This window comes from Phacochoerus africanus, chromosome 5 (genome assembly GCF_016906955.1).
Source record: "Phacochoerus africanus isolate WHEZ1 chromosome 5, ROS_Pafr_v1, whole genome shotgun sequence".
Lineage (NCBI taxonomy): Eukaryota > Metazoa > Chordata > Mammalia > Artiodactyla > Suidae > Phacochoerus > Phacochoerus africanus.
In genome coordinates this window covers 112,528,684-112,543,589 of record NC_062548.1, presented here as the reverse complement: position 1 = coordinate 112,543,589, position 14,906 = coordinate 112,528,684, and the positions used below count along the sequence as shown (strand labels likewise).

At 46.7% G+C, this 14,906-nt stretch overlaps 1 protein-coding gene across 2 annotated transcripts in view; it reads right to left on the bottom strand.

The window, feature by feature from the left end:
* Window positions 1-14,906, bottom strand: part of XDH (xanthine dehydrogenase) — a 65,699-nt gene that overhangs the window by 7,255 nt on the left and 43,538 nt on the right. For both annotated transcript variants that reach the window (XM_047782338.1, XM_047782339.1), the window contains exons 22-31: window positions 14,548-14,681; window positions 14,031-14,118; window positions 12,772-12,858; window positions 6,851-7,042; window positions 6,512-6,657; window positions 6,129-6,210; window positions 5,275-5,370; window positions 4,239-4,367; window positions 3,705-3,779; window positions 1,253-1,305 (exon numbers count right to left, since the gene is read on the bottom strand). In XM_047782338.1, coding sequence (XP_047638294.1) covers window positions 1,253-1,305; window positions 3,705-3,779; window positions 4,239-4,367; window positions 5,275-5,370; window positions 6,129-6,210; window positions 6,512-6,657; window positions 6,851-7,042; window positions 12,772-12,858; window positions 14,031-14,118; window positions 14,548-14,681 — 1,082 coding nt within the window. The remainder of the gene's footprint in view (window positions 1-1,252; window positions 1,306-3,704; window positions 3,780-4,238; window positions 4,368-5,274; window positions 5,371-6,128; window positions 6,211-6,511; window positions 6,658-6,850; window positions 7,043-12,771; window positions 12,859-14,030; window positions 14,119-14,547; window positions 14,682-14,906) is intronic.

Here is a 14,906-nt window from a genome sequence, read left to right as displayed (position 1 = left end):
CACCTCATGCCAGCCTTGGTGCATCCTGAAGCAGCCACCTGCCTGGTATTCCTCCTCCCCCTCCTCTGACCCCCTTCTAAGTTTCGACAGATGATTTGAGGGGAGTGTTATTAACAAAAGCAGATACTCGTTTTATACTTTTTTCTTTTTCAATTCTGAACATCTTTATACAATTCTAATTGTGCATAATTCACACATATGAATGTGTGTGTGTGTATTCTCATACCCAGCATTTACAGTGCTCTGTATCTATGTGATTCTATTCATCACACAGCATTAATAATGTGAGCTGATATGATCAGAATCTACATGAAAACCAAACCAATAAACATAGGGCTTAGGGAAAAAGACTTCTCCCCAGGAGAAACATCACCTTCCCTGACCTCTGTGCTCACTCTCTTCATTTGCTTGTTCCCTTTGTATAACCTCAGTCTTGCCAATTCCAAGAATGAAACAGGGGCTGATGAGAAAATCTGCACTAGTTTGTGTAGGTCAGATATTACATAACCCATGGAGGTCTGGCGATGTTACTTTGCTCAATATATATTCATATAATTTGTCTTCATAAATTAACACAAGACTTTTGAAAGCAAACATTGAACTCTTTTCTAAATCCACTGACCCGGGAAGAAGAGGTCCTCGTTAAATTTCCCAGAGAAAGCTAAAACATGATGACTGCCAGGAAATACAATCATATCTTTTTACAGCTTCTAAATCAGGTGGGCAGGGTCTCTGCTACTGAATTTTAAAGTTACAGAAGATGTGCATTCTTTTCTAAATCTCACTGTAAGTTCCAACGAGTTCTGCATTTTAGAACAAGACCACATGCTCCAAAGCCTCCCCTCATTCTTTTAAAGGAAAGCCTCCCTAAAGAAACCGGATGCACAGCACAAAGTAAGAGGGGAATAACTCAGGACACCAGACACGCCTGGCTTTTGCAGGAGGACACTGGCGAGGAATGGCTGGTCAAGGTCCCACCGTGTCATAAATGAGGAGACAGGCTCGGAGGGAACCACTGATTCCCCCAAGTAAACTGTAAGACCAGAACTAGAACAGAGGTCTTCTGATGGGTCAGCTCATGCTTCTGGCACATGGTTTGGTAAGTCTGTGCATTTCAGAGGAACATTGAGGAGATGAGAGTTTCCATGGAACTGCTCTCTTCTGGCCACAGCTGGAGAGTTCAGTGCTGGAGGGGCTTCCGAGGTTAGGATGACAACATACGTAAGGTGGGTGACATGAGCGCCATACTTACTTATAAAACCCAGTAGCAGACAAGCTCACTCTATCAAGGTAGGCAGCCGTGACCTGAGGAGGGGAAACAGCCGTGAGGAAGGGGAAGCAGGGGTTCCAGAAACCCTGACCCAGCGCTAAGCCGTCCCAAGTTCATCCTCTTCCTCTGGAAGTTGATCTCCTCTTTTCACTAGTGACTCTCACTTCCACACCTTCTCTCACCTTCTCACTGCCCCCCCCCCCCCACTCCCGCACTAGGTCCTTGTCATCTGAAGCCTGGAGCAGTGCAGCCGCCTCTTAACTGGTTTTCCTTCGCAAGTCACCTCTCCACCTGCTGTGCAGCCCAGCCCAGTCAGAGCCATCATCTTAATACGCCGCACTATCCATGTCACTCCCCTACTCCAGAGCTTTTGATGACTCCCTACTGCCTGTAGAGCAATAAAGCCTGATGTTAAGAACCCCAGTCTTCCCTCTGGCTTTATGTAATACACACCACTGCTACTCTAGCCAAACTCAAGTGTGACCTCTCCCCATCCCCTCCACGTCCCCACACATCTGCACCTTCATTTATGTGCCTCTTCTGCTGTATTTGTCCAAGTCCTTCCCTCCCCTCAGCAACCAGCTTAAGCTCACATCTTCATCCACTTGTCCTGTGATCACATCCTACTCTGGTCCTTTACCGGCAACTCTTCCATTGCTCCTTTGATAACTTAACACGTTAGCGTTGTGATCTTATATTTTCCTAGTAAGAAAGCTATCCATCTCTCCATCAATTCTATCTCTTTAGCTACAGAGTAGCTTTCTTTTCTTTCTTTCCCCCTCCCTTCCTTCTCTCTCTCGTTCTCTCTGTTTTTTATGCACAGCACCAAGATTTAATTTGTTGTTGATATTGTTTGTATCGTGATCACTGTCAATTACCAAGCACTTCACTATGTAATGGACACTCGTGAGTACTCAGCATACACTACCTCACTTAACATTCAGTACAACCCAGTAAGATCAGTGCTATATTATCTTCATTTTACAGAAGAAAAAACTAAGGTTTGGAGAATTTCTCTAGGATCCTTGCCATATGCACATGGTATCCAGTATATACACAGATAGTAGTGGTGGCAGTAAGGGCTTGTTTTTCAGAACAGCACGGACCCTAAAGAGGTTTGATGCCTGTCAGCTCCTGATCACGCCCTTCTGACAACGGCCTTTCAGGTGTTTATCTACTTACAGGGAACACTAGACTACATGGCCAGCAGCTGGGGACAAAGCCCACGTCAACAGACTATAGAGGCTGTTGTTGAAAACACATTGCCTCACAAATTCATGCTAAAATCCAAACTGCCAAAATCAACCCCCCATCACATGGTATCTATGAATGCGGGCTGGGGGGCAGAGGTTGTGTGAGGTTCAGTAAGATGAGTGGGTCTGAGAGAAACAGCTTATTTTCGTTGAATCTCTCGAGGGAGGCTTGTACCATCTGAGCTGGTATGCGTTCCTACTGTATCCGGGCCTTTCATTCCAGCATTAGGGGAGGTGAAGCTGGGCTACCACTGCTACTTCTGCCTGTAGGGGGAGCCAAAGTCCCCTGCCGGAGAGAGATTTCCTAGCAGCTTCCCTCCGAGGGTTCCAGACACACAGGCCTCTGAACCAGAAGTCAGAACTGGGCTCATTCTCATTACCAGTGCCTGTGGTGTCTCTCCTAAAATCACAGGGACGGAAGAAACTCTTGCATTAGCATCTTTTTCCTGCTCCCTCCCAGACAGTCTCAGGGGACCCAGACCCAGAGCTGGGTTGGGGGCAGGGGGGCAGCTCCCAGGGCAGCCCTCCAGGAGACCGAGGTTCATTAAGACTGCAAACGAGGAGTTCCTGTCGTGTCACAGTGGTTAACGAATCCGACTAGGAACCATGAGGTTGCGGGTTCGGTCCCTGCCCTTGCTCAGTGGGTTTATGATCCGGCGTTGCCGTGAGCTGTGGTGTAGGTTGCAGATGTGGCTCGGATCCCGCGTTGCTGTGGCTCTGGTGTAGGCCAGTGGCTGCAGCTCCGATTCAACCCCTAGCCTGGGAACCTCCATATGCCATGAGAGCAGCCCGAGAAATGGCAAAAAGACAAAAAAAAAAAAAAAAGACTGCAAACGAGAGGGGTGCAGGACTAGCCCCAAGTGACCAAGACTTCTCATGAGCCATGTTCAGCAGTCACCCCATCTTCTGAGGCCCAGGGCAGCTGAACCCCCAATTCCCACAGGGCTGTCAAGATCCTGGATCAAAAATTCTCCTGAGTGACTTCCCGCCAATACAAAAACTGTAGAGAAGGGGCTGGGCAAAGTTGAGCGTTTGCTTGTCTTGTGAAAGTGCACAGAGCACCCCAGCTCTGCCTGTGTGACTAGATCCTGATGTCCTATTCCTGCTCAGGGCCGGGGACAGAGCCCTGCTCTTAAGTTCCCTTTCATTTGCAAGAGCGACTTGGACCGGCTCGGACTTACCCAGTCTTCCCAGGATCCGCTGGGATTCTTCCTCTTGAAGGGGTCCAGCCTTTTCAGGATGGTCTGACAAGCTTCCTAAAGAACACATCCCCGCACAGCAGACACCTCAGTCCTCTGCAATCCCGGACCCAGGCAAAGCCCGAGGGCCTCCAGGCAATGCTGTGCCGGAGCGCCACTCACACAGCCCCGCCACCCTCTGCCGAGTGTCCACAGCCCAGGGCAGAAGCCGCTGGCCTTGCCCCTGGAGAGCACTTCCCAGGCCCCATCCTGAGGCTGGCAGGGAACTGCGGAGGGATCCCTAAGGAGACGCCTTCTCCCCTCCCACTCCTAGGCTCATCCTTCCTGGCTTGGATAGAAGGGGCTCTGGTCCTTGGGCCCCTCTGTGATCTTGATGTTCTCCTGGAGAAGAGAGCCAGAGGCATGGCCACAGCCAAGAGCCTGCAAGGACCCAGCCCAGCTTCCCCGCCCCCCGGGGACTCTCCAGACCAGGAGCCTTGGGCTGGCCCCGAGCTCAGCGACCCCGCAGCTCCTTACATAGACGGCCTGTCCATAGATGTCGCTGCTGACAGAGGCGGCCGTGGGGGAGGAGTTGGGGACCGTGTTGGTGCTCGTCTCGCTGATGTAGATCTTGGAGGTGGGGATCTTCAGGGCTCTGCCGGCCACCTGAGAAGAGAGAGGACGTCACCCTCTAGGGAGGGGACTGGCATGGGGCTTGGCTGCCTTCTCCCCGAGGTGGGATCCAGGCGCCATGGTGCAGACAAGAAAGTCGTATCTCCTAAACCCCATTTCTGCTGAGACTGGGATGTTCTCACGTCTGATGAAGCAACACTGCACAGAATGGTTTGGTTGGACGGAAAAGTTCATAAACCTGAAGGTGATGGACAGTGCCTTTTAAAATGAACCTTGGCTTTTTTTTTTTTGCCTTTTTGCCTTTTTGCCATTTCTTGGGCCGCTCCCACAGCATATGGAGGTTCCCAGGTTAGGGGTCCAATTGGAGCTGTAGCCACCAGCCTACGCCAGAGCCACAGCAACGCAGGGATCCGAGCTGTGTCTGCAACCTACACCACAGCTCACGGCAAGGCCGGATCCTTAACCTACTGAGCAAGGGCAGGGATCAAACCTGCAACCTCATGGTTTCTAGTCAGATTCGTTAACCACTGAGCCATGACGGGAACTCCAATACAAACCCTGACTTTTTAAGAAACCTTGTTTGGCCAGTGCCCACGAGCCAAGTAGGTGCACCAACTCTAATCCAGCCCCCAGGGAGGAGTCCCAGTGTGCGAGGGGAGCCAACTACCTTTAACACATAACATACACACCTGCCACACAGTCACAGAGCCCTAGAGTGCTGTTGACGGCCTGACTTATCACCTGGCTGATCCCTTTGCACAGATGGGGAAACTGAGGCCAGGAGGAGGGGCACACTTGCCCAAGGTCACATGCTGAGAAGCAGGGCCAGGGCCAGAGCTCAGGCCTGCCTCTGCCTTTGGTAGGTGGCACTGCTCACATCCTCTCGGCATCTTCCCTCACACAGACCCCACGGTGCCAGAGAGGATGCCAGACGGCTCACCTGGACCATCTTGGTGTGGAGGCCTTGGCCCATCTCAGTGCCCCCGTGGCTCACCAGCACTGAGCCATCTGTGTACACGTGGATCAGGGCACCTGCCTGAGGGAAGAGAAGGATACCAACAAAAATTTCAGTAAATCCCAACTCAGTTAAGGGCTGGAACCAAAAGCACTAGAGCTCAGGAAAAAGAAAACCAGCAGTAGCATTTTGGATAGAAACCCCAAACAAAAATCAAAGCAGGATAAATCTCATGATTTGATTATATAGTCCTTTAGGGGTCTGCAAAACTACTTTTCTTCTTTTCTTTTTAGCACTGTCCTGTGGTACATGGAAGTTCCTGGACAAGGGGTCAAATTGGAGCTGCAGCTGCCACAGCCACAGCAACACCAGATCCGAGCTGCATCTGTGACCTACACTACAGCTCACAGCAACGCTGAACCTATAACCCACTGAGCAAGGCCAGGAGTTGAGCCTGCATCCTCATGGATACTAGCAGGGTTCTTAACCCACTGAGCCACAACGGGAACTCCTACTTTTTTTTTTTTTTTTTCCCTATCTCTCTGTCACCAAATTCAGGGGGAACTAGGCAAATAACTTTGTCCTGACTCTGTGGCTGAAGACATTGGATCAGAAAGGCAGAGGAGCTGTCCATAGTCCTAAAATCAGGAAAATAAGGTTAGGAAATTGACCCTGGCTCAAATAGGGATGTGTGAGTTCATCTTTCACATAAACAGCAACGAGCCCCTCTGGTCAGCTCCGTTCCCGTGACAACGGGCTTTCCCTTGCAACACCGCAAACAGGGGGTGAAATGGGGCCCCAGTGCAGTGGAGATAGACACAATTATATAAAGCAATTACCTGATTCAAAAAAGGAATTGTGAAGCTTACTCCAAATTTGGTAGGAATTATGCACAATCCTCTCTTTTTCCAACAATTCTCCCTGGAGAAATGAAAAACATTCTCATAGCAGTTTCTCGGCCATATTCATATTCATGTGAGATGGGACCTATTTTCAGTCCACAGCTTTGCAAAATCGGAACAGGGTATCCTTGGAACGGCTCACCTAGTCTTTGTCATAACTGACTTGTGCTTCAATTGTGTCAGCAGCCTCATAAGTTATCTATTAAATTATCAGCTTCTTATTTTGAGTTCAGCCTCATAAGTTATCTATTAAATTATCGGCTTCTTATTTTGAATCTGAAACCCTAGAGAGGCCAGCCTCCGCCCCTCCTGGCGCTTACCTGTTGAACTTGTCAACCTCGCTCTTCCGAGCGTGATACTGAGAGCTCTCCAGGCATTCATCCCAGCACCTGGGCAAGGTGAACCCCTCAAGCTTCTGGTTGAAGTGTGTCAGGTCCCCTTCTTTGTACAGGTTCTTCCTCCGCACCTGCCCAAGGAGAGAGACACTGAAGCCTTGTCAGTGGCAAGAGACCAGGTCAGGGGGTGCTTTGGACCTGAAGTTGAGCTTCCAGCCCCTCATAGTGTGGGTCCATCCTCTGTCCCCACAGGAGATGTCCAAGATACACCCACCCTGATGTGTACCCCCACCCCCCCACCCCCGCCACCAAGGGCCAGCTTACTTCCTCTGCAGGCAGCCCACAGGTCACCGCGACCTCACTCATCCAGTACTCAGCAACAAACATCCCCTGGGGCCCCCCAAAGCCCCGGAAGGCTGTGTTGGAGGGCAGGTTGGTCTTGCACAGCCGCCCAGTACCACGGATGTTGGGGATTTTATAGCTGTTGTCCATGTGGAACAGAGCTCGTTCCATAATCTGAAGCAGAAGAAACCAAAATGGGAGAGAACAGGGCATGGATTTCACTGGCTCCTCAAAAAAGGCATCTCAAGGGCTGCATAACCCATCCCTGCCTTGGGAAGCTGCAGTGTCAACTGCTCTGGGATATTTCAACTGCCTCCTGAGTGCATGCCTGGCTTTCTGTGTGTCTACCCTCTAATCTATGCCTCACAAAAATGTAAGGTCATAGCAGGTCAAGCATGTGCTTGAAATCGGCATTTAGTTAATATCGCCAATGTGAAGTCTGTGTATGACCAAGCATGGAATTCAAGACACTTTCTGACCTTTCCCATTAGAGAGATACATAGAGATAAATAAATAGATAGATAAATATTGCTATAGATTTTTTTTTAGGCTACAGTGTGCAGTGGCTTGATCTGGGATCTCAGTTCCCAGACCAGGGATTGAACCGGGGCCACAGTGGTGAAAGCACCAAATCCTAACCACTAGACCAGCAGGGAACTCTCTCCCCAAAATAGTTTTTATCCTCTTTGCTGACTGCATGTTATTCTCACCTGTAACGCCCCTCCAATTAGCTTGTATTCCCGTTAAAGTCATACTGCACAGAGTTTAAAAGGATCAAACACCTCCAGAAGTCACATTATGCAGAACAGCAGCTCCACTTCCCTTCTTTCCACCGCTGGGAAGCACTCATTCTCCATCAGCTATTTACACGACCTCCCACATCTCCAAATGTGTTTATATCACTATTTTTTTACTTGTTCAGCCTTAGACTTTTACATTGTTTTCCTATCATGGAGAGGAGCATTTAATTTCCACCTATGTCCTTGTCTCTACATACACACCAGCCTCCTATCTCCCATCCTCCCCATACAGTCAGACTTTGATCTGATCAATAGTCCATTTAATAATTCTGTAAACATCACTTACACGTGAACCATATAGTTAGACTGGGATTAATTCTTTCTTCATAATATTCTCCCCTTTGGAGTTAATAGTTATGGTTTTATTTGCTTCATTTTCCATGCACGCATCACTAGAAACCTGTACTTAACATGTTTGAACACACCCAATTTTCTCTTCGTCTCATCTTCTGAAGAAACTGTTTCTGGAGCCTTCTGGCCTGCTCCAAATTAAATCTGTGCCCCCAGGCTCTGTTCAGCTGTCACCCAGGAGTTTTCCCCTCAGTGTTCCAGGGATTCCCTCTGCCTCTCTCCACACCACAGCTCCTGCTTCTAAATCCCATGCCTTCTTGGAGTTCCCGTCGTGGCTCAGTGGTTAACGAATCCGACTAGGAACCATGAGGTTGCGGGTTCGGTCCCTGCCCTTGCTCAGTGGGTTAATGATCCGGCGTTGCCATGAGCTGTGGTGTAGGTTGCAGACGCGGCTCGGATCCTGCATTGCTGTGACTCTGGCGTAGGCCAGCGGCTACAGCTCTGATTCCACCCCTAGCCTGGGAACCTCCATATGCCACGGGAGCGGGCGAAGAAATGGCAAAAAAAAAAAAAATAATAATAATAATAATAAAATTAATCCCATGCCTTCTCCTTTCTTAGTTTCACACTTTCATATTATTGGAATACAACCTTCAATATCTTCACCAAAAAAAAGTCTACAAGTGGCATTTTCTGAGGACTTACATGTCTGAAATGTCTATTCTACTCTCACCCTTAATTCATGATTTGGCTGTACAGAGCATTCCAGGTTGGAAATAAGGTTCCCAGTTACCCTCAGCAGTTTGAAGGCATTTCACTGGTGCATTCTATCCCCCCAAAATGAGAAATCCAATCAATGCCTTTCCAACTCTTGGACTGACTTCTGATTTTTTTTTCCCTCCCTAGAAATTGTAAAATCTCTTTTGTCCCCAGGTTTCTAAAATTTCACACTAATATAAATCAGCATATGTCTATTTTCCTTTATTGTGCTAGTTCCTGGATTGGTTCTTCTAATCTCAAAATGTATGCCCATTAATTTGGGAACATTTCTTGAATTACTTCTTTTTTTTTTTTTGCTTTTTGCTTTTTGCTTTTTATAGGGCTGCACCCACAGCATATGAAAGTACCCAGGCTAGGGGTCGAATCAGAGCTACAGCTGCCAGCCTACACCCCAGCCATAGCAACTTGGGATCCAAGCCGCGTCTGCAACCTACACCACAGCTCACGGCAACGCCGGATCCTTAACCCACTGAGCAAGGCCAGGGATTGAACCTGCATCCTCATGGATACTAGTCGGGTTCATTTCTGCGGCACCACAGTGGGAACTCCCTTGAGTTACTTCTTAATAGTTTCCTCCTCTCCCCCTCTCTCTCTTTTTTTTTCCCTATTCTTCCTTTCTGAAACTCTGGGTCTCCTGCACTGGTCCTCAGATTTTTCTCAGATTTTCTCTGCTATATTTCCACATTGTTTTCTCTGTTTTTAAGAGAGCACCTTAGGTTTCTTTCAATGCTTCTGCTTCACAGTTTTAATTCACAAGACTTCATTTTTATTCTCAGACTGCTCCATTTTTATAGCACCCTGTTCTTTCTTTAAAGTATAATAACTCATCTCTCTGATAAACTAAATGGTAGCTTTTATTTGTTTGTTTCAGTTTGGCTTTAGTTTACTCCCACATTTATAGTCTCTCTCCCACAGGTTGCTTTTGGGGTCTTCGATTTTTTTCCGTCTTAGCCATCCTAGATGACTTTTATGTCTCAATTTCATTTTTGCTTTCCCTTAGCACTTTGTCAACTGTATTTCTATTTCATTTTGTCTTTTATTATCTCTCCCCCATTATATTGTGAACTTCTTGAGAGCAGAAACAATGCCATATTCTTTATGTCACCACCCCAGGTGCTCCATAAATATTTGCTGGATCGAATTTTAAAACTTGGAAAATCTTTGGGGACAAGTCCTGTATCTTTTTCAACCTGACTTTTCATACAACACCAAGAAGCAGGTATTATAACTGGTGAGACTACTGGAAATGTTTCCTGTTTTGAACAGGTTCTTGTACTAGATCTGAAGTATGAAGTTTCCTAATTGAGCCAAGTAGAGAAGCCTCTAGCATGTCCAAAGTGGGAATAATGGGGAACTTGCACTTTTCCTGAAATGTTTACATTTTGTTAACTATAAGAATCTATGCATATATAAAGAATGTGGTTATACAATTAAGATCTAAAAAACCTACAAGTGGGAGTTCCCATTGTGGCTCAGTGGGTTACAAACCCAATTAGTATCCGTGAGGATTGGGGTTCAATCCCCCGCCTCACTCAGTGGGTTACGGGTCTGGCATTACTGTGAGCTATGGTATAGGTCACAGACATGGCTTGGATCTGGCGTTACTGTGGCAGTGGTGCAGGCCAGCTGCTGCAGCACCAATTCAACCCCTAGCCTGGCAACTTCCATGTGCCCTTAAAAAAAAAAAAAAAAAAAAAAAAACCTTAAAAGATGGAATTCCCGATGTGGCACAGCAGGTTAATAATCCAGCTTGTCTCTGTGGAGGCGTGCCTTGGATCCCTAGCCCAGCACAGTGGATTAAGGATCCAGCATTGCTGAAGCTGAGGCAAAGGTCACAGCTGGAGCTCAGATTTGACCCCTGGCCTGGGAACTTCTGTATGCTGTGGGTATGGCCAAAAAAGGAGAAAAAAAATTAAAAGGTAGTACCACCAAGGTAACTTTGTTAATTTTCAAAACAACAAAAATATAGGTCATATGAGAAGGTTCAAAGCAGCATGATCCATAAAAACTAAAAACTGGAAACAACCCAAATGTCCATCAAGTGGTGAATGGAAAACAAAACATCAAAACATGGTCTATTCAAACAATGGAATATTCTTCATCAGGAAAAAGGAATGAAGGAATGAGCCACTCTATAACTTGGGTGAACCGCAAGAACTATATTCTGAGAGGAAAAAAGTCAGACAGGAAAGAATACATGGTACATGATTCCATTTACATTAATTGGCCACGACCAGAAAATCTATAAAGATAGAAAGTAGGTGGGTGGTCATCTGGGCGTGAGGGGTAGGAACAGGAGTGACTGCAAATGGCCATAAGAGACCATTGCGGAGTGATGGAAATGTTAAAAAAAAAAAAGAAAGAAAAGAAAAGAAAAGAAAAAAAAAACCTGGATTGCAGTCCTGGTTGCCTGACTCCTTCAACGTACTAAAACCACTAAATTACATAGAGCCGACCATTGAAAGAAATAGTTTTAACTGCACGGGTCCACTTATATTTTTTTCAGCAAATATATTGGAATTTTTTTTCTGAGATTGCAACAAGCTGACGAATTGCACAGATAAACCACAAACTGCATTGGCTAGAAATACTAAAAAATTAAGAAGTTTTAGGTAAGACATGGATACAACATGAAGTTTCATAATTGAGCCAATTAGTCTATCCTAATTAGTCTATCCTTATTAGGTATAAGGTAAGTGACACTTAACATAAAATTAATATTAATTAATATTTTCTTCATGTTTTAAAACTTTGCTTTCAAAGATTTACATTAATATGCAGTATGTCCCACTCTTTAATTGGAGAAACTGTATCAGCCTATCATCACAGGTAAGTGGGTTTTAAACTGTACTTTAATAAAAAAGGTTTATAAATACCAAAAAAGTAACAATGTTTCTAACACTGTATTACATATGACTGTCATATACTTTATGCCATAAAAATTACAGTATGCCATAAAAGTTTTATAATGATTCATTCGTGTACAGGTTAGGCTACCCTAAAGCAATCCTACTGATTACACTGGGCTACCATAAAAAGCAATCATATTGCTGTCTCTTTGTTATCAATGCATGAATCACTAGATCTGTAAACAAATATCAATTTCTCTCTCACATTCTTTTCACTGTTGATGTGTAGTGTTAGTAGCACTGTGATATGTATTACTACATCTACAGTGTTTTGTATCATATAAGACGATACTGATATTGCTACTTACAGATGGTTCATCATGTAAACTGATTATCTAAATTGATGGTATCAATAAATACAGTAGAGTACTGTATTTTCTTTTCCTTAGGATTTTCCTAATAATATTTTCTCTTCTCTAATTTACTTTATTTAAAACCTCCCTATATAATACATATTGCACACAAAATATGTGTTAACGGACTGTTCATGTTATTGGTTGGGATCCCAGTCAATAGTAGGCTATTGGTATGTAAATCTGGGGAAAGTCAAAAGATACACATATATTTTTGACTGGGAGTTTGGGGAGCAATGCCCCTAATACCTATTGTTCAATGGTCAACTGTCCCTCAAGTAGGTGAAACTTTGGTATATAATCTATATTTCAATTAAATTTTTAAAAAGGTAAATCAAGTCACTACTTAAAATTAAAACATCACAGAAATGATGATATAGAAAATGACAGTATGTACCCCCCTTAAGCCTGCCCAATCACTCACTGGTGTTATGTTCTACCAGACTTTTTTCATGTATTTACACACACACACACACACACACACACACACACACAATGTCACCATACTACACATAAAGTTTTGAAACTAACTTTGCTTGCTTGGCAAAATATCTTGCACCAGAAGGATGAGTTTCCCGTCAGATAATAATATGAGCATCTATGCTTTAGAGAATAACCAAGGATGGAGACCCTGCAGTTGGGGACCAAGTAGGAAGCTACTGCAACAATAACAGGCAAGAACCGAGGCCTATTCCTGTGTGTACCAACAGGCTAGGGGCCCACCTGTGACCTCCCAGTTGCCCCAGGAAGCAGGGGCAGGTCCCACATACACCATGAGAGAGGTCCAGGCTGTTCCCAGCATTGCTGTAGTGATCCACCTCCAGAGCCACAATCTTCCCAGTCTTCATGAAGCCAACCTGATTAAAAAGGAGAGTGAGTTCTTGGCTGTCCCCTCCTTTGTCTGTCTCTAACCATTTCCTCCCACTTACACTCCCTGGAGAAAACAGACATAAGACAGCCATAAGACATCATACCATGAAAAAGAGGAGAACTTAGGAGAGCGCCAGACTGCCCAGGAGAAGAAGAAAGGAAGTGACATCTCCCCAGTGATGGACCCTGGCCACACCTCCCCACACTCCTTCTTCCTCCCTACTCCTGGCTTCTGGTCCTAGCATCGGGAGTGAGGAGGTAAAGGGGATGCTGGTCGTGATAGGGCGGGGCGGGGCTGGAAGAGACACTGGAGCCTCCTCTCTCAGCTCTCGCCAGCAGACAGCAAAAGTTGCCCTTTGCACAAGCATGGATGTGCTCTCCCAACCCCAACTATCTAAACAAACCCTGACGGGCTGTTTCATGAGTGGACCCATTAAGACCAAGTTACTTTCTTGGAGCCCACAAGAATTTGGGAATAAGAGAACCAGAATTCCTTTTGGAGGGTTAAATCATGAAACAGAGTCAGAAGGGGCCAAAGAGGAGATGGTCAAAGCCAGCTGGGGAAGACAGAGGGCTCCCAGGTTTACAGGGCTAGACTGGGACCTGTTAGGTTATCCTGGCATATGGAGAAGGATGCATGGTCAGAACAGGAGCTGGGCATCCACAGAAGCCCAGAAAGGGACAGGCCCACAGAAGACTTGGTCTGGCAGAGGAGGTGCCCTGACAGTTCACACCTGTCCAGCCCCCTGGGAAGTTGTATTTCTCATTGGAAATTCCTAAGTAGCCATTCTGACTTCTACATCAGGCTCTAACACGTTAACGTTAGGCCATCCTGCAAGACGGATGTGCCCCAGATCTGCTGACCCACGCTGTTTCCGAATCTGAGTGGACAGAGACCAGATCTGGACCCCAGAAAATTCACACAAGTCATGCACCCCACCGCGGGATGTGTCTTGGGAGGTGACCTCCCAACTTCCGCCCGCATCACCTCCCTGTTGCTGTTGGCTGATTTGAATCTCTCTCCTTACTATTTCTTCTTTGAACTTTTCCAGGTAATCATTAAGAACGTCAGAGTACCTCCCTGGATCCCTGAAGCTTCATCCCCAGTCTCCTAAGCAGCTGGCAGTGCCCACCCAGCCCAGCCCCTGATATGGAGAACCTTGTATCTGGCTAAGAAGGGGTGTCTGCCACCAGTCATCAGCATGTCCTCATCACGATCCAGCATGCAGCGCACGGGGCGGCCCGTCCTAGGGGAGGCACTGAGGGTGAGAAACTTCTACAACAGCCCTGCCCTGTGAGTCTCAGGGATGAGAACAGCAAGGAAGCCTTCTTTAGCACACCCCACCCCCACCCCCGGCACACTGAGCAGACTGCATGACAAGGTAGGGAGTCTAGACACTGCTAGACAAGGTAGGGAGTACACAGGTACGGAGTGGGGTGTGTCCTTGCCACTGGGGCCCTCACAGCCAGGTGAGGAAGACAGGACAGTGACACATGTGTCCGAACACAGTGAACCAGGTAATGTTGCCCTCACCCCTATGCGCAAGAGTTGTAGAAACAGAGGGCTATGAAAATTCAAAACAAAGTGAATCTACTTCCCCAAGGGGGAAATCCAGGAAGCCTTTCTGCCAGAGGCAGCCTTATTCTTCTTCCCAGAGCCCACTGGGGGAACTCACTTGTATGCAGCCAGGGCCACTGCCACGGTCAGCCCAGTGCCCCGGGTCTCCTTCCCTCCAAAGCCTCCTCCCATTCTCTTCACTCGGACCAAAATCCGGTTTATTGGAACCCCCAACGTGCTGGCAACAGAAGACTGTGGACAAAAGAACAAAAGACTCCCATTGAATGTATCACCTGGACTGATTTCATGCCTGACCCAGAGGCTGCCCGACACACAAAAGCCTAATTCCTGCCATGGACTCTCAAATTCCTGAATTCGAGAGTCCCCCTCCTGTTCTAGGGCAGCCCTTGGGTAGTGGTACTGGGGTCCTACACCCATCAGTCACCGCACACTGAATTCAAACACTTGTTGTTAACT